At 24.3% G+C, this 22,763-nt stretch overlaps 2 protein-coding genes across 3 annotated transcripts in view; one reads left to right on the top strand and one right to left on the bottom strand.

The window, feature by feature from the left end:
* LOC122503324 (bifunctional glutamate/proline--tRNA ligase) overlaps positions 1-6,122 on the bottom strand; it is a 34,515-nt gene extending 28,393 nt beyond the window's left edge. The window contains exons 1-2 of the mRNA XM_043613815.1: positions 5,921-6,122; positions 5,509-5,691 (exon numbers count right to left, since the gene is read on the bottom strand). Coding sequence (XP_043469750.1) covers positions 5,509-5,691; positions 5,921-5,963 — 226 coding nt within the window. The 5' untranslated portion in view covers positions 5,964-6,122. The remainder of the gene's footprint in view (positions 1-5,508; positions 5,692-5,920) is intronic.
* A 106-nt stretch (positions 6,123-6,228) lies between these two features.
* On the top strand, positions 6,229-21,010 carry LOC122503392 (ankyrin-1-like). Of its 2 annotated transcripts, none has more exons than XM_043613905.1 (3): positions 6,229-6,365; positions 18,297-18,397; positions 18,502-21,010. In XM_043613905.1, the coding sequence occupies exon 3, from the start codon at positions 18,615-18,617 to the stop codon at positions 20,883-20,885; it is 2,271 nt and encodes a 756-aa protein (XP_043469840.1). In that variant the 5' UTR covers positions 6,229-6,365; positions 18,297-18,397; positions 18,502-18,614; the 3' UTR covers positions 20,886-21,010. The 2 variants fall into 2 exon arrangements, with proteins under 2 accessions (XP_043469840.1, XP_043469839.1); XM_043613904.1 differs by lacking the exon at positions 6,229-6,365 and adding an exon at positions 15,987-16,125.
* The last annotated feature ends 1,753 nt before the right edge of the window (positions 21,011-22,763 follow it).

Raw genomic sequence — 22,763 nt, 5'->3', positions numbered from 1 at the left:
TAAAAGTCATGTCACTTTTTCACTTCCTCATAATTATAATCATAAGCTGCGTTCATTGTAAAAATGAAAATTGGCTACAGCAATTATCATCCAACATCGAAAATAAAATTAAACCCCATCAAGTTGTGATTTTCACCAAAGAAACGGAAAACAATGATGTAATTAAAGAAATTGGAAGAAGAATTGCAACCTGGACAGTTGATATCGAAATATTGGACAACAATTTTCTAACTGAGACAATTTTACTAAAAAATCCCGCACCAACAACACTATTTCTATTAATTCAACAAACTCACAATAATACAAATACAAAACATTGGCAATCAAAATTTAAAATTGCATTCGATTTTATAGAGAAAAATTTAACAGGCTCACGAACACGACCAAAATGTCTATTAATTCACATTGACACGGAATATTTGAATGAAAAAATTTACAGACAATTATTTCAAGAACAGTGGCAAAAGAAATTTATTAATTTCAGTATTCTTCGGATTGTTAAGAAAAAAATTCGCCCCATAAATCTTGAGGCATATTTAGTGGAAAATACAACACTCTTTACTTTCAATCAATTCAACGAAATTTTTGGGAAAAGAAAATTCTCCTCGAGCGTGAATCTATTTCCGGATAAATTGACAAATTTACATGGTTATCAATTAAAAGTTGGCGAATTAAATTCAATGCTTCAAAGAAAAATAAACGCTCGACCGGATTCAAGAACGGCAATAAGAATTATTTCCAATGCTCTAAATTTTTCGATAGCAGAATGTAGGGGGAGAAAAAATGAAACAATGGAACATTTGGTAAAAGGTGAATATGATTTTTTGCGATTTCTACGAACAGCATTGGGTGCAAATGAAACGAGAGCTATTGAAACGAGCAATTTTATCGAACTTTCGGAATTAGTGGCGGTTGTACCAATTTTAATGAGGGAAAATGGTTTCAAGGTTTCGTTAAATTTCCTCTGGGCAACGATTTTCATGATTGTTTTAATATTCTCAGTTTGGATTGTAACGAGAATATTTAGATTCAGTGAAGACTTTTCCCAACCGATCTACATTATACAATTAATTCTCGGTCTTTCCACAACATTGCCAAAGAAGTTTCGTGAGAAAATTGTATTTGTCTTTTTATTCTTCGCATGGATGATGTATTCCTCCTGGTTTTTTCTCGAAATGACACAAATGCTTATTCCATTCCAAAAGGAAATGGATTTTCTAACAATCAACGATATCAGAAAATCAGAATTAATATTTGCATTTCATAGTTATGTCGAGAGAGAGAATGCAAAAATAGGCGCTAGTGATGATGAACTCTGGTTGCTTAGTAAATCGGTGATAATACGTGACTGCATGACAATGTTGGTCGAACATCAGAATGTGACCTGTATTTATCCTGAAATTGTGGCCAAAATTGAAATTCAAAAACAAATGAGCAAATATTCGAGACCAAAAATGAAAATTGTTAAGGAACTATTTCGACGATCTATCAAGACACTAAAAATGGCACCTGGTTCGCCGTTCGTTGGAAAATTCAATGAATTAATAATGAGAATTTTGGAAACTGGTTTGTGGAAGTCGGAGAATAATAAATGGAGACAACAACTCACAATGACAAGTATTTATGAACGTGAAAAGGAGCCGGAAACTGAGGAAAGTGTTAATGAAAAATGTATTTTTATTATTTTAATTGGACACAGTCTTTCAATACTTGTTTTTATGGCAGAAATAATAATCGCTAAATATTTTACTAATTAAGGACGAATCCAACGAATAATCAAAAACAAAAGTTAGTACAATGCAGGCCTTGGATCGACTTTAAGGTGCAAAAAAAAGTCGCTTTAGTCAATTTAAAATAGAAAAAAAGTCGAAAAAGTCGTTTATTTACTTCAGTGTCGTCTCAAAACTTTTATTTTTTATTTTTCTGATCTTTCACTGATTTCTAAATTTAATTATTTAAAACTTGAATAATTTCGTTAAATAAATATTTAAATACTTCTTGCATGTTTTTTATACGGGAATAAAATTCAAAAAATTTCTATTTAAATCCTTCTCAAATTTAATAACTTCTAAAACTTACAACTTTAATTTTCTTAAAATTCAATTATTTTCTATTTTTCTACTTCTTTTCGAAATCAATTATTTTTAATAATATTTTCCTAAACTTCTTAAAGAATTCAATTAATTAAATACAACTTACAATGTTTTCAGGACCTTAATTTTCGTCAAATAAATCTGTTTATATTGTGACCTTAAGGCCACAATATAAGCAAATTTATTATTTAAATACAAAAATTCAGTTCTTTATAATGATTCTAACTGTCCATGTTTTTTAAGTTATTAATTAATTTTCAAAAAATTTTAATAAAGAAATTCTTAAAATTAATTTTTAAAAAATATTTTTAAAATAATTTATGAAAGATAATAGTTTTTCAATTATATAGGATGGCAAAATTTCCAAACAATTGGAATTTGGTAAATTCTATTAAAAAAATAATTGAATTTTTAAAGAATTTTAATTATTAATATAAACGTGATTTCTCCAAAAATTTAATATGTACCTAAATCTAAAAAAGTCATGTTTTGTTAAAATGTTAAAAATAATTGTAAAAAATTTTAATGTTATTATTTTTTGTATGTATTTGAATTTTTGGAAATTTGTATTTGAAAATATTGAAAATAATTGAATTTTGAAAAAATTAGAATGCAAAAAATTCTAAGAATTATTATTTTCAAAAATATTTTAATATAATTTTTTTGAAGCTAATTTTCATTAATTACCATTTTTAAATTTACACTTCAAGATTTTTCATTAAAATTTCTGAGAAATCAACTATTTTCAAAATTTGCAATTAAAATTCTTTTAAAGTTTATTTTCAAAAATTTTGAAAAAAATCAATTATTTTCAATAAAATTTTACAAAATTTCAATTATTGAAACTCTTTTTTATTGTAAATTTTGAAAATTTATTTAAAGTAATTTATAAAAATAGTTGAATTGTTTCGAAGAAATTATTAACATTTTAGAAAGTAATTGAATTCCTGCAAAGAATTTTACTATATTTATAAAAATAATTGAATTCTTGCGAAGAATTTTACCATTTATAAAAATAATTGAATTGTTTCGAAGGATTTATTAAGATTTTAGAAAATAATTGAATTTATTCGAAATATATTAAAAATTTAATATTATTGAATTTATCACTTGGTGAAATTATATTAATATATATAAGAATATTGAAGAATGATTGACTTGGAGGATTGATAACTTCTTATATATATTAATATATTAAAAATTGTTTTAAAAATTAAATTCTTCCGATGAATTTAATTTCAATTATTTTCAAAATTTGCAATTCAAATTCTTCAAATGTTGATTTTCAAAAATTCTAACAAAATACTTGGAAAAAATTTATTATTTTCAATAATTACCTAAATTTTACAAAATTTCAATATTTATTGAAACTCTTTTCAATTGTAAATTTCGAAAATAAGTTGCATTTTATACTAAAAATTATTGCAATATTCGAAAGAAAAGTTGAAAAAGTCGTAATTTTTGAAAATAGTCGAAAAAAGTCCAATATCCGAGGCCTGAAAATTCAATTATTTGTAAAAATTGCAATTATTAGTTGCAATTCTATGAGAATTCAATTATTTAAATGCAAACATAGATAATTTATTATAGAATAATTGAATATTTCTTAAAATTGTAATCTTATACATAATTTTATCAACAAATTTTTAATAATTCAATTCTTTTAACGAATTTTAATAAAATTTTTAAAAATAATTACATTTTTCAAGAAATCTGATTAAAATTGTATTAAAAAATAATTGAAATTCTGCAATAAGTTTTATTATTTATAAAGATAATTGAATAATAATTGCGAAGAATATTATAAAAAAGTTTCAAACAATATTGATATTTTTCGAAAAATAATTGAATTCTTTTGGAAATTTTATCAAAATAATAGAATATTCAAAAACATTGAATTTATTTTTGAAAATAATTGAATTCTTATGATGATAAATATTATTATTCGTGATTATTATTTATTATTATGAAAATAATTGAATTTTGCAATGAATTTTATTAAAATTCCTGAAAATAATTGAATTTTGTCGAAAAATTTTGCTATTTATTTATAAAGATAATTGAAATGTTGACAACAATTTTTTTTTTAGATTTTTTGAAAATAATTAAGTTTCTGCGAAGAATTTTATTAATTTTGAAAATAATTGAATTCTTAAGATGAGAATTTTTTTTAATTTTTGAAAATAATTGAATTTTTGGAAAAAATTTTGATATTTACTAAGATAGTTTAATTTTTTCAAAGAATTCGGTTAAAATACTAATTTTAACAGAATTAAAATTAAATTGTTTCAAAAAAAAAATACTTCATTACCTAAATAATTTATAAGTAAATAACTTTATAGCAGTTGTTCAAGAATTAAGTTATTTTGAAGGAAATTATTGTCAGAAATAGAAAGACATTGAAGGTTTTTATAGAATTTGTGGTAATTTCATGTTTAAGGCAAAAAAAAGACACAAAAAATCAGAATTTTCTTATAAATTCTAACCATTTAATTTTTTCCAGTTAATAAAAATCCCTTATTTTTCCCTGACCAATTCCCAGAATAATTTAAAGTTATATTTAAATAAAAATAATAATTTTTTATCAATAATAAATGATTTAATTAATATAATCTAAAATTTAACAAATGTTTCTTATTAGCAAAAAATTATAATTTTTATTCAAATGCAACTTTCAATCGTTTTAAATGTTCAAAATGAAATTTTTCGCCTTTACACCAAAACGAATTTAAAATTTAATTTATCGTTTTCTTTAAAATTGCGAAATTATTATATTGGACTAACTTTTGTTTTGACTGTCCGTTAGATTTTTCCTTAACTCTAACAATGATCGTGAAATTTATTCATTTCTTCTTTTTTCAATTAGAAATTGTATATAACAAATCGAATTTATAAACAAATTTTCTTTTATTTTTAAAAGAGAAATATAAATGGTCCAAAATTTCTTTAAAAAAAAAATAAAAACAGGATTTTATGTAAAAAGTGTGATTATGAAATAGAAAATATTAAAAAAATTGAGATTGAAAGTATAAATGGTCCAAATTTATTCCATTTTTGAGAAAAAACAGGATTTTGTATAAAAATAAATGTAAACAGAATTACGTTTAGGAAATGATTTACGACTGTTTCGTATATAAGGTTTGTAATAAATAATATTAAATTTATCAATTAATAAATGAAAACAAATTTTGTTAACAGTTTTTTTAAATAAATAGAAAATGTATAAATTATAATTTATGAAGTAGTTAAATTAAATATACATTTCGTCAAACTTTGCTATTACAAAATTAAATGGAATTTAGCTTAAGCGATAAAATTTTTAACATTAAATTTAAAAAAGAATCTATGTAAAATATTTTCTAGCTCTGTGAAAATAAAAAATATGTAAGTATTTAAATGCAAATTTTCTTCTTACCATACAAATTAAAATCTACTGTTCTCGCTAAATAGCGAGCAACATCATTGTCAGTTTCTCCAACTAAACATCCTTCTTTATCAAATAATTGTACATTTCCAGATCCTTTCCAATCATCCGTCCAATTTACATCAATTTTAACTTTCTTTTCCAAAGAAACAATCTCACTAACTATCAAAGCACCTGAAAAAAATAATAAAAATTACAGTTTTTTACGAACAAAAAAAATTCGAATTTTTTTTCAAGAATAATTTAATTTATTGAAAGTTATTTTTGAAAAATCGTATAGAAAAAGAAAGAGTACTCTTTGCATATATTATATGTATATATATTTAAAAATAGATAATTTTGGGAAAATTAGAAAATTATGAAAATTTGGTTAGAAAAATTCGTTAAAATTTGTATTAATTACCTAACGGTGGATCACTACACTTTGCAATGAGTTTCAAAGACATAATTATAAACTATTATTTATTATTTTTACAATAAAAATGACACAAGTTTTCTTTAAAAAATAGACCAGATTGTATTGTATAAAAAAAAATCGGCGTTTTCTTTAAAAATTGTATAGGTTAGGGTGATGCAAGCAAGCGACATGTGGAAGTGGTGGAAGTGAATTCTTGTTGTAGTTCCTGTTTCCGACGTTTGGCACTGATTCAATAATGGTGGGATTATTTGAATTTTTAATTGTTTCATGATTTCCATTATTGGGGAATATGGGGAATATCAAGAATTCGATTTCGACAACAATCGAAAAATATACACTATTATTTTGATTTGAAAGTAAACAAATTACGCGAGTAGTAATTTAAGTGAAAAATATTCAAACAAGCGTCACATTTCAACTAAAATATGAGGTAAGTGCAGTTTGTTGTAGTTCCCCTTTCAACGGTCATAAAAGTCAATTACATGTAGTGTGACGGTCGTATGAAATCTCCCAAAAATCAAATCGATCGAATATCCATTACATCGAATTTCAAAACATCGAATGCTCAATACATCGAATTTTCAAAACATCGAATGCTCAATATATCGAATTTTCAAAACGTCGATTGCTCAACACATCGAATTTTCAAAACTTCGAATGTTCATTAGATCGAATTTTTAAAACATCGAATGTTAAATTGATCGAATTTTTAAAACATCGAATGTTAAATTGATCGAATTTTCAAAACTTCGAATGCACATTACATCGAATTTTTAAAACGTCGAATGCTCATTTCATCGAATTTTCAAATCTTCGAATGTTCATTTGATCGAATTTTCAAATCTTCGAATGTTCATTTGATCGAATTTTCAAAACGTCGAATGCTCATTTCATCGAATTTTCAAAACTTCGAATGTTCATTAGATCGAATTTTTAAAACTTCGAATGTTAAATTGATCGAATTTTCAAAACTTCGAATGCTTATTTCATCGAATTTTCAAAACGTCGAATGCTCATTTCATCGAATTTTTAAATCATCGATTGTTAATTTGATCGAATTTTTAAAACGTCGAATGTTAATTTTATCGAATTTTCAAAACTTCGAATGCTCATTTCATCGAATTTTCAAAACTTCGAATGCTCATTACATCGAATTTTTAAATCATCGAATGTTAATTTGATCGAATTTTCAAAACGTCGAATGCTCAGTTCATCGAATTTTTAAAACATCGAATGCTCATTTCATCGAATTTTCAAAACTTCGAATGTTGATTTGATCGAATTTTCAAAACTTCGAATGCTTATTACATCGAATTTTCAAAACTCCGAATGCTTATTACATCGAATTTTCAAAACGTCGAATGCTCATTAGATCGAATTTTCAAAACTTCGAATGCTTATTTCATCGAATTTTCAAAACGTCGAATGCTCATTTCATCGAATTTTTAAATCATCGATTGTTAATTTGATCGAATTTTTAAAACGTCGAATGTTAATTTGATCGAATTTTCAAAACGTCGAATGCTCAGTTCATCGAATTTTTAAAACATCGAATGCTCATTAGATCGAATTTTCAAAACTTCGAATGCTTATTTTATCGAATTTTCAAAACGTCGAATGCTCATTTCGTCGAATATCCAAAACTTCGAATGCTCATTTCATCGAATTTCCAAAACTTCGAATGCTCATTTCATCGAATTTTTAAAACATCGAATGCTTATTACATCGAATTTTAAAAACTTCGAATGCTCAATACATCGAATTTTTAAAACATCGAATGATAATTTGATCGAAATTTCAAAACGTCGAATGCTCATTACATCGAATTTTCAAAACATCGAATGCTCATTTCATCGAATTTTCAAAACGTCGAATGCTCATTAGATCGAATTTTCAAAACTTCGAATGTTCATTTGATCGAATTTTCAAATCTTCGAATGTTCATTTGATCGAATTTTCAAAACGTCGAATGCTCATTTCATCGAATTTTCAAAACTTCGAATGTTCATTAGATCGAATTTTTAAAACTTCGAATGTTAAATTGATCGAATTTTCAAAACTTCGAATGCTTATTTCATCGAATTTTCAAAACGTCGAATGCTCATTTCATCGAATTTCCAGAACTTCGAATGCTCATTTCATCGAATTTCCAAAACTTCGAATGCTTATTTCATCGAATTTTTAAAACATCGAATGTTAATTAGATCGAATTTTTAAAAAGTCGAATGTTCATGTCATCGAATTTTCAAAACTTCGAATGCTCATTTCATCGAATTTCCAAAACTTCGAATGCTCATTACATCGAATTTTCAAAACTTCGAATTCTCATTAGATCGAATTTTCAAAACTTCGAATGCTCATTAGATCGAATTTTCAAATCTTCGAATGTTCATTTGATCGAATTTTTAAAACGTCGAATGCTCATTAGATCGAATTTTCAAAACTTCGAATGCTCATTTCATCGAATTTTCAAATCTTCGAATGTTCAATTGTTCGAATTTTCAAAACTTCGAATGCTCATTACATCGAATTTTCAAAACTTCGAATGTTAATTTGATAGAATTTTTAAAACTCCGAATGTTAATTTGATCGAATTTTTAAAACTTCGAATGTTCATTTTATCGAAGAGAATTTAACATCTGAGTTTACTATCTATGTAATATGTTCTTCCTAGGGAATTTTGAAAGTGCGCGAGATTTGAAATCGTTTTGGTAAGTGACAATTTTTTTTATTGAGTAAAATTTTTTTGTTTGTTTACTAATTACTTGTCAGTAAATGTTTATTTTTTTGTTATATAAGTATCACTATTATTATGATTATTTTAATTTATATTATAGTTTTTATTATAAGGTAATTAAATTAAATTGTGATTATCTATTACAATCATAGATGGCTCTAGTAATATGAATATGTGTTTTACAAATTTTTATAAATATTAATCTGTTTATAGTATAATTATTAATATTGTTATTCTTATTATTGTGTAATTGTGAATTTATTATGTATATTTAATGTAATATTGATTTATTTAGAAGTCAGTAAGATGATCGTTAAAAAAAAGTAGTGAATATTTCTTATTTGTCTAAATATTTCGCTTCTAAATGAAGAGTTCAAGTTTCTTTTATCTATTTATAATGAATGATTGAATGAATGAATTAATTAATTAATTAATTAATTAATTAATTAATGTGCATAAATTAAAATTATTTTCAAATTAAATAAAATATTGTGTATTGTTATTATTTTGTTATTTCTTTATATAGTGAATATTAAATTGCATTACTCTCTACTTTAAATAAGAAATAGATTCTATATGTAAGTAATACTTAAATTTTTATTGTAAATAAATAACAAGATTCCTACAGAAATCCGAAATTAAAATTCCATACCTTTTCCATGATTTATAGGTCAAACTTTTACGACATTCCAGTGCAATTTTAAATATAATTTCATTACTTTTGGGCTCTTCGAAAATAGTTTACTTATTGAATAGCCTCGACTCTTTGATAAAAAATTTAAAATTATCTAATATTATCAAAAATTCAAATATCCGAATTGCTTAAAATGCAACATTTTTTCCTCTTTTTTTATGGGATTTAGCTTCATTATTTTTGGGCTCTTCGAAAACAGTTTACTTATTAAATAGTCTTGACTTATTATTATTATTATTATTATTATTATTATTATTATTATTATTATTATTATTATTATTATTATTATTATTATTATTATTATTATTATTGTTATTGTTATTATAAATTCGAAATAAAATCACATTTTATATTAAACAAAATTATATTTTTATTTATAATTGTAGAACTACATACATTTTATTTTATAATCGTGAATAAATCTTTGAAACATTAAAAGTTGTTATACTTTTTTTATAAAATTTACATTACTATAAAAGTTTAGTGCGAGTGACTGAAGAAAACGGTGATTTTTAGGAATTTTTTTCAGGGAAATTATTGCATCTAATTTTTTATACAGTTTTGTACATGTATACATATTTGTATAAATAGTCAACATTTTGTAATTTTTTCAAAGAAAAATATTCTTTTTTAATTAAGAGTTATTCGCTATATAAAAAAAATCCAGTTTTCCCACTGCGCTGCAGTGATTGCGGCCTTCTGAGGGACTGAAATAAAAAAAACAAAAAGTTTATTTAAGTCGAAGATATTTGCCGTACAATGACTCTCGGATGTCAAAAAATGGGACGCATGAATATTCCCCACATTGAACTTGCAACAATTTTTGTGGTATCGAAATAAAATACTTAAAATATCTACTTATTAGAACTGCAATAATTCGAGTTTTCTTTTAAACAAATTTTTATCACAAGAAATTAGTATTTGAAAAAATATTTATTAACTACTTTTTTCATTTGACTGTATATTAATTTATAAAAATATCCATGTAGGGAAATATGAAAGAATAGAACATTTAGTTGTTCAGCGTTTTTTTTTAGTATGTATTTTAAAAAATAAAAATTTTGCTTAAATGAAATTTTAAGTGCATAAAAGTTTATTTAAAAGGATTATAACCTAAAAAATTTGTCAATTATCAGAATTTTCATTTCGTAGTATTTCTATATTATCGAATTTTTATGTAACGTAAAATATATGTAATTGAGCTATAATCTCACAGAATTTATATTTAACATAATTTTGATGTACAACTATTTATATTTAGTTGAAATTATATTTAAAATAATTTTTATTTAATCAAATTTTTATTTAACCATATCTGTAGTTAACCGAATTTTCGTATGAGTGAATTTCCAAAGTACCAAATTTATAAAACATAGAATTTTCAAAACGTCGAATTTCTAAAGCATTAAACTTTTAGAATGTCGAATTTTCATCTGTCCTAACTTTTTGACACTATAGAGTTTACTATCTATGTTGTTAGTCGGTAAGGTAGATTAAAATTGCGCGCGAAATTTGATTTAACATATGATTTCAAATTTCCCGCACAATTTAAATCAACCATATCAATAAGAATTACAGAGAGGAAACTCTTGTGGCAAAAAAAGTTAGGACAAATGAAAATTCGACATTCTAAAAGTTTAATGCTTAAAGGTGCTTCTATACCTCCGGTGGATTGGTCAAGCAATCGGCTCGATGAATTTTCACGGTCGGAAAATGTACTTTCATGGCGGGTATTTTTGAATAAGTAAATGTTGAAAAGGTTTTTACTTGAAAATTTATTTAAAAAAATGATTTTATCATAGAAATTCTTTTAAAATTTATGTTAAAAAACATGTTTTATTTTAAAAGTTATCAAATTTTAATTCAAAATGTTTTAATTTTCCAAAGAAGTGTAAAAAGCCTAATGTTTTTGAAATGCTAGTACAGACGGTACAGACTGTTTGTTATGAATGTACATAACCTAGCGTTGTGTTGTCTGTTCATTATTATTTAATATAATAATAATAAAATCATTAAATTTAGAATATAATATCACAAGCACGACAACACAACGCTAGGTTATGTACATTCATAACAAACAGTCTGTACCGTCTGTACTAGCATTTCAAAAACATTAGGCTTTTTACTCTTCTTTGGAAAATTAAAACATTTTGAATTAAAATTTGATAACTTTTGAAATAAAACATGTTTTTTAACATAAATTTCAAAAGAATTTCTATGATAAAATCATTTTTTTAAATAAATTTTCAAGTAAAAACCTTTTCAACATTTACTTATTCAAAAATACCCGCCATGAAAGTACATTTTCCGACCGTGAAAATTCATCGAGCCGATTGCTTGACCAATCCACCGGAGGTATAGAAGCACCTTTAGAAATTCGACGTTTTGAAAATTCTATGTTTTATAAATTTGGTACTTTGGAAATTCACTCATACGAAAATTCGGTTAACTACAGATATGGTTAAATAAAAATTTGATTAAATAAAAATTATTTTAAATATAATTTCAACTAAATATAAATAGTTGTACATCAAAATTATGTTAAATATAAATTCTGTGAGATTATAGCTCAATTACATATATTTTACGTTACATAAAAATTCGATAATATAGAAATACTACGAAATGAAAATTCTGATAATTGACAAATTTTTTAGGTTATAATCCTTTTAAATAAACTTTTATGCACTTAAAATTTCATTTAAGCAAAATTTTTATTTTTTAAAATACATACTAAAAAAAAACGCTGAACAACTAAATGTTCTATTCTTTCATATTTCCCTACATGGATATTTTTATAAATTAATATACAGTCAAATGAAAAAAGTAGTTAATAAATATTTTTTCAAATACTAATTTCTTGTGATAAAAATTTGTTTAAAAGAAAACTCGAATTATTGCAGTTCTAATAAGTAGATATTTTAAGTATTTTATTTCGATACCACAAAAATTGTTGCAAGTTCAATGTGGGGAATATTCATGCGTCCCATTTTTTGACATCCGAGAGTCATTGTACGGCAAATATCTTCGACTTAAATAAACTTTTTGTTTTTTTTATTTCAGTCCCTCAGAAGGCCGCAATCACTGCAGCGCAGTGGGAAAACTGGATTTTTTTTATATAGCGAATAACTCTTAATTAAAAAAGAATATTTTTCTTTGAAAAAATTACAAAATGTTGACTATTTATACAAATATGTATACATGTACAAAACTGTATAAAAAATTAGATGCAATAATTTCCCTGAAAAAAATTCCTAAAAATCACCGTTTTCTTCAGTCACTCGCACTAAACTTTTATAGTAATGTAAATTTTATAAAAAAAGTATAACAACTTTTAATGTTTCAAAGATTTATTCACGATTATAAAATAAAATGTATGTAGTTCTACAATTATAAATAAAAATATAATTTTGTTTAATATAAAATGTGATTTTATTTCGAATTTATAATAACAATAACAATAATAATAATAATAATAATAATAATAATAATAATAATAATAATAATAATAATAATAATAATAAGTCAAGACTATTTAATAAGTAAACTGTTTTCGAAGAGCCCAAAAATAATGAAGCTAAATCCCATAAAAAAAGAGGAAAAAATGTTGCATTTTAAGCAATTCGGATATTTGAATTTTTGATAATATTAGATAATTTTAAATTTTTTATCAAAGAGTCGAGGCTATTCAATAAGTAAACTATTTTCGAAGAGCCCAAAAGTAATGAAATTATATTTAAAATTGCACTGGAATGTCGTAAAAGTTTGACCTATAAATCATGGAAAAGGTATGGAATTTTAATTTCGGATTTCTGTAGGAATCTTGTTATTTATTTACAATAAAAATTTAAGTATTACTTACATATAGAATCTATTTCTTATTTAAAGTAGAGAGTAATGCAATTTAATATTCACTATATAAAGAAATAACAAAATAATAACAATACACAATATTTTATTTAATTTGAAAATAATTTTAATTTATGCACATTAATTAATTAATTAATTAATTAATTAATTAATTCATTCATTCAATCATTCATTATAAATAGATAAAAGAAACTTGAACTCTTCATTTAGAAGCGAAATATTTAGACAAATAAGAAATATTCACTACTTTTTTTTAACGATCATCTTACTGACTTCTAAATAAATCAATATTACATTAAATATACATAATAAATTCACAATTACACAATAATAAGAATAACAATATTAATAATTATACTATAAACAGATTAATATTTATAAAAATTTGTAAAACACATATTCATATTACTAGAGCCATCTATGATTGTAATAGATAATCACAATTTAATTTAATTACCTTATAATAAAAACTATAATATAAATTAAAATAATCATAATAATAGTGATACTTATATAACAAAAAAATAAACATTTACTGACAAGTAATTAGTAAACAAACAAAAAAATTTTACTCAATAAAAAAAATTGTCACTTACCAAAACGATTTCAAATCTCGCGCACTTTCAAAATTCCCTAGGAAGAACATATTACATAGATAGTAAACTCAGATGTTAAATTCTCTTCGATAAAATGAACATTCGAAGTTTTAAAAATTCGATCAAATTAACATTCGGAGTTTTAAAAATTCTATCAAATTAACATTCGAAGTTTTGAAAATTCGATGTAATGAGCATTCGAAGTTTTGAAAATTCGAACAATTGAACATTCGAAGATTTGAAAATTCGATGAAATGAGCATTCGAAGTTTTGAAAATTCGATCTAATGAGCATTCGACGTTTTAAAAATTCGATCAAATGAACATTCGAAGATTTGAAAATTCGATCTAATGAGCATTCGAAGTTTTGAAAATTCGATCTAATGAGAATTCGAAGTTTTGAAAATTCGATGTAATGAGCATTCGAAGTTTTGGAAATTCGATGAAATGAGCATTCGAAGTTTTGAAAATTCGATGACATGAACATTCGACTTTTTAAAAATTCGATCTAATTAACATTCGATGTTTTAAAAATTCGATGAAATAAGCATTCGAAGTTTTGGAAATTCGATGAAATGAGCATTCGAAGTTCTGGAAATTCGATGAAATGAGCATTCGACGTTTTGAAAATTCGATGAAATAAGCATTCGAAGTTTTGAAAATTCGATCAATTTAACATTCGAAGTTTTAAAAATTCGATCTAATGAACATTCGAAGTTTTGAAAATTCGATGAAATGAGCATTCGACGTTTTGAAAATTCGATCAAATGAACATTCGAAGATTTGAAAATTCGATCAAATGAACATTCAAAGTTTTGAAAATTCGATCTAATGAGCATTCGACGTTTTGAAAATTCGATGAAATGAGCATTCGATGTTTTGAAAATTCGATGTAATGAGCATTCGACGTTTTGAAATTTCGATCAAATTATCATTCGATGTTTTAAAAATTCGATGTATTGAGCATTCGAAGTTTTTAAAATTCGATGTAATAAGCATTCGATGTTTTAAAAATTCGATGAAATGAGCATTCGAAGTTTTGGAAATTCGATGAAATGAGCATTCGAAGTTTTGGATATTCGACGAAATGAGCATTCGACGTTTTGAAAATTCGATAAAATAAGCATTCGAAGTTTTGAAAATTCGATCTAATGAGCATTCGATGTTTTAAAAATTCGATGAACTGAGCATTCGACGTTTTGAAAATTCGATCAAATTAACATTCGACGTTTTAAAAATTCGATCAAATTAACAATCGATGATTTAAAAATTCGATGAAATGAGCATTCGACGTTTTGAAAATTCGATGAAATAAGCATTCGAAGTTTTGAAAATTCGATCTAATGAGCATTCGACGTTTTGAAAATTCGATGTAATAAGCATTCGGAGTTTTGAAAATTCGATGTAATAAGCATTCGAAGTTTTGAAAATTCGATCAAATCAACATTCGAAGTTTTGAAAATTCGATGAAATGAGCATTCGATGTTTTAAAAATTCGATGAACTGAGCATTCGACGTTTTGAAAATTCGATCAAATTAACATTCGATGATTTAAAAATTCGATGTAATGAGCATTCGAAGTTTTGAAAATTCGATGAAATGAGCATTCGAAGTTTTGAAAATTCGATAAAATTAACATTCGACGTTTTAAAAATTCGATCAAATTAACAATCGATGATTTAAAAATTCGATGAAATGAGCATTCGACGTTTTGAAAATTCGATGAAATAAGCATTCGAAGTTTTGAAAATTCGATCAATTTAACATTCGAAGTTTTAAAAATTCGATCTAATGAACATTCGAAGTTTTGAAAATTCGATGAAATGAGCATTCGACGTTTTGAAAATTCGATCAAATGAACATTCGAAGATTTGAAAATTCGATCAAATGAACATTCGAAGATTTGAAAATTCGATGAAATGAGCATTCGACGTTTTAAAAATTCGATGTAATGTGCATTCGAAGTTTTGAAAATTCGATCAATTTAACATTCGATGTTTTAAAAATTCGATCAATTTAACATTCGATGTTTTAAAAATTCGATCTAATGAACATTCGAAGTTTTGAAAATTCGATGTGTTGAGCAATCGACGTTTTGAAAATTCGATATATTGAGCATTCGATGTTTTGAAAATTCGATGTATTGAGCATTCGATGTTTTGAAATTCGATGTAATGGATATTCGATCGATTTGATTTTTGGGAGATTTCATACGACCGAGTGTGATATGTAGATGTTTATTTCTTAAAGAAAAAAAGAAGACTTTTCTTATTTTTAAACATTTATTGCATCAAGTAATAACAATTTTCTTATTTTAAGATAAGTTTCAAGTGTATTTTAGGTATTATACTTATGTGATGTTGATATGAGATTAATTGTCAAGAACAATCCTCAAATGATTTCTAACCTCAAAATTGTACTTTAAACGTTTAAATTATTATATTCTTTAAATTAGAAATTCAGGGAAAAGTCAGGGAATTTCGGGAATTTTTATCGAAATTCTGGAAAACTGTTGTTTATAAAATTATAGTGTTTATTCTTGAAATCATATAGTTTAAAATTCTTTAAAAATTTTTAATATTATTCTTAAAAACTTTCCTCAATTCAATGCTTTTTAATATCTATACTACTTTAATAAAAATTCCCAAAACAATTCAATTAATTAAAAAACATTTATAAATAAAAGTCTACGCAAACATTTCAGTATTTTCATAAATAATAAAAATTTCATAAGAATTCAATTGTTTACAAATTATTGTTAAATTATTTTCATAAATAATAACATTTTTTACAGGGATTCAATTATTTTCATAAATACATAATAAAACTCATGGCAGACTTTTGAATTATTTTTAATACAATTTTAATAGAATTCCTCGAAAACTGTATAATTAGGTTCTTAAAAATTTTATTGAAATTCAGCAAAGAATTTCAATTATTTCAAAAATTTTAGCTACAATTTATTAATTAATTTAACAAATTTGTCAAAATTAAATTATTTTCAATGTCTACTATTTCAATAAAATTTCACCAAAGAATTTAATTATTTAAAAAGAAATTTTAATAAAATTCGTCTCAAGAATTCAATTATTTTCAAAATTCTTGACAAAAAAAAAATATGTTAAAAAACTAACAAAAATTCTAGTCAAAATTTCAATTATTTTTATACCTAATTAATAAAATTTTTCTCTGAAATTCAATTATTTTCAAAAACGTTAATAAAATTCTTGGCAGAATTTCAATTATTTTCAATGCAATTTTAATCAAATTTCTCGAAAAAATATTATTCTTAAAAATTTTATTATAATTCGTCGAAAGAATTCAATTATTTAATAAAATATTTATTTTTGTAGTTACATAATTTTTGAATTAAATTGAATTTTTGTAGAGTTTTCTAATAAATATTGATTTAAAAATGAATTTGAGTTTAAATTTAAGATTATAATCGAGATTGTAATTGAATATTGAAAGCATTATAGCATGGATTTTTAGTAATAATTGAATTTTCAAAAGGTTTTAAATTAAAATCTTTGAAAATTTGAACTTTTTATACTTTTAATTAAGAATTCTGTAATATTAAAATTTTTTTCACAAAGTTTAATGGAATTTTTTTTTAATTATTTAAAGTTTTCAATTTCTAATAGGTACATTTAATTGAAGAATGTCAGAATAATCGAAATTTTTAAAGTATACGATTAAAAGGATTTTGAATAATTGAAATTTTCGTAAAATTTAATAGAAAATAAATCATTTCTTTCAAGTATTTTATTACAATTTTTAAAAATTAACTTTTAAAGAATTTTAATTGAAAATTTTGGATTAATTGAATTTAGAAATCAGTGAAGAATCAGGGGAATACAAAATATATAAAATAAACGACTTTTTCGACTTTTTTTTTATTTTTAATCGACTAAAGCGACTTTTTTTGTTCGTTAAAAGTATTGAAATTTCGTAAAATTAAATTGTAAACAAAAAAAAATTGAAAATTCTTAAAGAACTTTTTGAAAAATTATTTTAAAAAAATTGACTTAAAGAATAATTTTAGTTAAAAATTCTAGAAATGAATAATTGTAATGATGAGAAAATAATTTTTGAAGAATATACAGTAACAAAGTATTGAATTTCAAATTTTTGAAAATCTTAATTTCTATGAAAAAATAATAATGATTAAATATTTATTTAAAAATGAAGTTATTGATATTTTCGAATAATTTTCGTTTTAAAAACTTGGGAAAATTCCGTTTTTTTATCCTGGAAAATCTGTAAAAGTCAGAGGGAATTTGAAAAGAGAAAAAGTGTAACAACCCTGATTATTTTATTATTTATTTGATTTGAAATAAAAAATAATTGTAAATTTGTGAAAATATACGAATTTATGTAAATTCTAGATTATATTCTATAATCTTTGCTATAGATTTAGAATAAATGTTAAAAAGTAATACAGATTATTTTAATGTTGTTTTAGATTGACTTTACAAGTCTATAAAAGTGATTCATCCTCTCCTCTGTGTAGTACATTTTGAAGGCGACATTATTTTGGAAAATCAACAATTGCCGGACAATTGGGTATGTATTGTATAAATTCTATTTTTACTTTAAAGTATCTACAAATTATAGTTGATTAACAAAAGTTCTCTCAAAGTTTAATGGATAAAATTCAAATCTTTTAGGTACCATCGAAAAAGTTGCGGGCGAGATTTAATGTAGAATTTGACATCGCTATAAGTGTGTATAAACAGGACCGAAAGATACCTCGTTTTTATTAAGATCAGGTGAATGAAAAATGTACCGAAAAGAGTGGCATGATGGTGACTTTTGTTTTAGTAAAAATGACTATTATGATGATGATGATACAAACGAAAATGACGATGGTTGTGGAGAATACAATAATACTGAATGTTACACACCTATTTTTCTTGCCGTTCACAATGGTAATTTAAATCGCTTTCGTTTTCTACTCAATGAAAATAATTTAGAAGAAAAAGTATTTGGCAGAAGAATGTTGCACGTGGCAGCAGCACGAGGCCACCTACATATTGTTGATTTGCTGATAAAAAAAGGAGCTACCATTAATGTCAAGGATTATAGAGAAAGAACACCTTTATTCATTGCCTTACACGAAAATGAAATTGAAGTAGCCGAATTTCTTTTGGAAAATAGTACCTGTTTGGATATTCCAAGTAAAGACAGTATAAAGATCCTTAATGTCGCAGTTGCAAAGCAGAGTATTAAAATTGTCGAAAGTCTTTTAAAAAAAAGTGTCAATGTGAATGAATCAAATTATCCATGCTTCTGGAAATCAATGGCCATTGCTGCTAGAGTTGGAAATTTAGAAATAGTCAAATTATTAATGTCAAATATATTTGACAAGTTTGATTCAAAAAATTATGAATATTCAAAACCTCTACGTATGGCCCTAGCTAAACATCATTTAGACATTGTGAAATATCTGCTTGAAAATATATCAATAATAGATACAAAAAATCCTCTCATACATTACTGTACAACAGATAAACATACAGATATCTTGAAATGTCTTCTTGATTTCGGTTTAAAACAAAATGTGTATACTTCAAAAAATACCCTACTTCTTCAATCATTTGCAAGAGGCGAATTAAAACTTTGGAGATACCTATTAACCTGTTTTTCCAAAATCGAAGCTGAGTTATGCTCCAAGGAAACTGAACTTCATTCCGCTGTACGTGCGAATCAAATCGAAAATGTGAAAGAAATCCTCAACAAAGTAGAAATGAAGTCTCTAGCTGGAGAATTGGGACAATTCGCTGTTTACATTGCCGTTGAAAATGGAAATGAGGAAATTTTAAAAATACTCCTAGAAGCAGGTTGTTCAGTCGACAGTTGCTTTCGTGACAATATAACTCCTCTCCATATTGCAGCTACCTCCGAACATACACGTTTAGTTGAAATTCTTCTGAAGCATGGCGCAAAAATTAATTCGAAAACAAAAGAATGCATTGTACCATTGGATTTTGCAGCATCCGCGGGTCACTTTAATATGATTAAATTTCTCTTAGCCTCTGGTGCTAAGCCCCCTAAGAAGAGAAGGATTCCAACACTTAATCATGTACTATGTGGAGCAAAATCAACAATTACACCTTCAATGTTTCAAAATATATTAAAAATAACAGAGTTGTTATTAATTGCCGGAGATCTCAAGGAAAGGGACAGGAACATTATAGATGATTTATTGACTACAGTCATTAATTTAAAAATTTCTGTCGAGAATTTACAAACTTCGAACATCAGTGACAATAAAGAGATTGTGAACATTAAAGAAAAAAATGAGGAATTTCGTACTGCAATTATTAGATGCTTATTTAATTATTTAAAGAAAAGTGATCTTGCACATGTTCTAGATTCACAGTTAGAGAAATATATTTCTGTAATTATTTTTGAAATTATTAGCGAATACTACGATTTTAAAGTACACCGAACCGAAATTGGTGCTTTTGTACATAATTGGAGCTATTTATTTATAGTCAATGAAATAGAGGACGTCGACAAGCTTTTAAATGTCATACAAAAGAACGTACATTCAAGTATTTTTGAAGGAAAACAAAATGTACTTTTAAAGTTGATAATTGGACGTCTTGAATTATTAGCACCCAGAGACAAAAGAATAATTGAATGTTTTAATTCAAGAGAAGATGTAACAAAAATACAAGAATTTCAAAATGAATGTCGACTACAGATAATAAATATGCAGAAAACAAAAGTTATCGATGAATTAAATTTAACTTTTTACGATATTTTGGTAAAGCCTTTTGATATAATTACGAGGTGCATAAGAGATGAGACATTATTAAACACCATTGAATTGTCATACGATAAATTTTCCGCTTATGCAAAATTATTAAAGTTACGTATTGAGAGAGCAAAGCGTAAAATTGATGTAATTGACATGTCCACGAATTATTTGTATCATTACATTGAAGGGAATTTTAGAATTCAATTTTCAACAATTAATATAGAAAAAATTTTACAATATCTTTCAATGAGCGATCTTCGAATATTAACATCAGCATTTTCTTAATTTCCACACTAATTAAGAAAAAAAAGTGATAAATATATTAATATTTATATTATAATTATATTACGATGAAAAAAATGTGGAATTTCACTATATTATCTTATACTTGAAATTTCCACACTTTTTCATTCAATTGGATTAAAAGATTGAACAAAAATGCTTTTTGTTATGAATTTGTTTCTTCTACTGCAACAATTTTTGTCTCTTCCATTATATGTTTGTACTTTATACTATATTTTTTATACTAGCAACAATTCTTACAAGTTTTTTTTAAATAAAATTAGCAATTTTAAAAAAATAGAATTCAAAAATTTTTAATTCAAATTTTTTTCATAAAATTGAAAAATATGAATTGGAATATAGATTATTACTATTATAACAACAATAATCATAAATTCTGAGAATAAGGGATTCAAGGAAAAGTCAGAAATTTTTATTAAAAGTACCTTTACGTAACTTGTTGCTTAGTATACTATATTTTATAAATTTCTTCTCAAATTCAATTAATTTCATAAATAATAATTTTTTTTTTATAAAATTCAATTATTTTCATAAATAATAAAGCTAATCGCAGAACTTTAATTATTTTTAGTACAATTTTAATCGAATTTCTCGAAAAATGTAATTGTTCTTAAAAGTTTGATTAAAATTCGTCAAAAGAATTCGATTATTTATAAATTTGTTTAAAAAAAGGTTTTTAAGAATTAAAATTTAAAAAACATTCAATTATTCAAAAAATTATTTAATTTTTTATTTAAATAATTGAATAATTTTGAAAAGGTTTCAAATTAAAATTATTTGAAAATTTGAATTTTCTATATTTTAAACTGTCAATTTTGAAGAATTCATTTTTTTGAAATAGTTTAATTTAATTTGTTTTTAAATAATTTGAAGTTACGTGAAAATTACATGGACATTTTTCCAAATTCTCAAAAATTTTCCTAAACATTTAAGAAAATTTTTCCAAGCTTTTGTGAGTTTTTCTACCTAGGCTATTTCATGAGTATGTTTCTAAACTCATAGAAAATTTTCGATAATTTTTTATAAAAATTTCCTTAAATCTATGTTAGTAAATTTTTCCAAATAATTACATAGTAGAATTTGCTTTCTAAATTGTTTTGGAAAAATTTCCAAAATTTTTCTTACAATGATTTAATTGAAGAATTTTCGAATAATCGAAATTTTGTAAAATTGAATTTTAAACAAATATATTTAAAAATTCTCAAAGAACTTTTTCAAAAATTATAAAAATAGTTGATTTAGAGAAGAATTTTAGTTAAAAATTCTAGAAAATAATAATTGAGTTGGAATAATAAAAATAATTTTGAAGAAGTTACAGTAACAAAATATTCTTAATGTAAAACAATGATAATACTTTTATAAATTGTTTAATTTCAAAAAGATTTGAATTTTACATTTTTAAAAATCTTAATTCCTGTGAAAAAATAACAATATTTAAATATTTATTTAAGAAAGAAGTTTTTGATGTTTTCGAATAATTTTACAACTTTTTTTCTATAATTTCCGAATTAAATTAATAATAATAAATTAATTCCTAAATTAAATCCTAAATAACTTTTGGAATATTATTGACAAAAAATATATAAAAATTTTACAATTAAAAATGAACACATTTAAATTATTTAAAATTTCGCGCTAGTTTCATTGTACCTGCGTTCAAACGCAAGCATGTAAACACCGCCTTAAAATAGGAATTAAATAATTTACTTATAGCGAATTCGGTTAACTGCTCTCTGCTCTGAGACGGAGTGCTCTGCTCCGTGCGAGAGCACTCTTTGTATGCTTTGACTATAGCAAATTTGTTAAATCGAAATATACTACTCTTTCGAGGAGCACTCTTAGAGCACTCTAGAGCAGATA

This window comes from Leptopilina heterotoma, unplaced genomic scaffold (assembly GCF_015476425.1).
Source record: "Leptopilina heterotoma isolate Lh14 unplaced genomic scaffold, ASM1547642v1 Lhet_26, whole genome shotgun sequence".
Classification (NCBI taxonomy): domain Eukaryota; kingdom Metazoa; phylum Arthropoda; class Insecta; order Hymenoptera; family Figitidae; genus Leptopilina; species Leptopilina heterotoma.
The sequence above is the reverse complement of the archived record's forward strand: the minus strand, read 5'-3'. Positions and strand labels throughout refer to the sequence as shown.

Bases quoted from the DNA above. Each gene is read 5' to 3' on its own strand.
- LOC122503392 (XM_043613905.1), top strand. From the start codon at position 18,615: ATGTACCGAAAAGAGTGGCATGATGGTGACTTTTGTTTTAGTAAAAAT.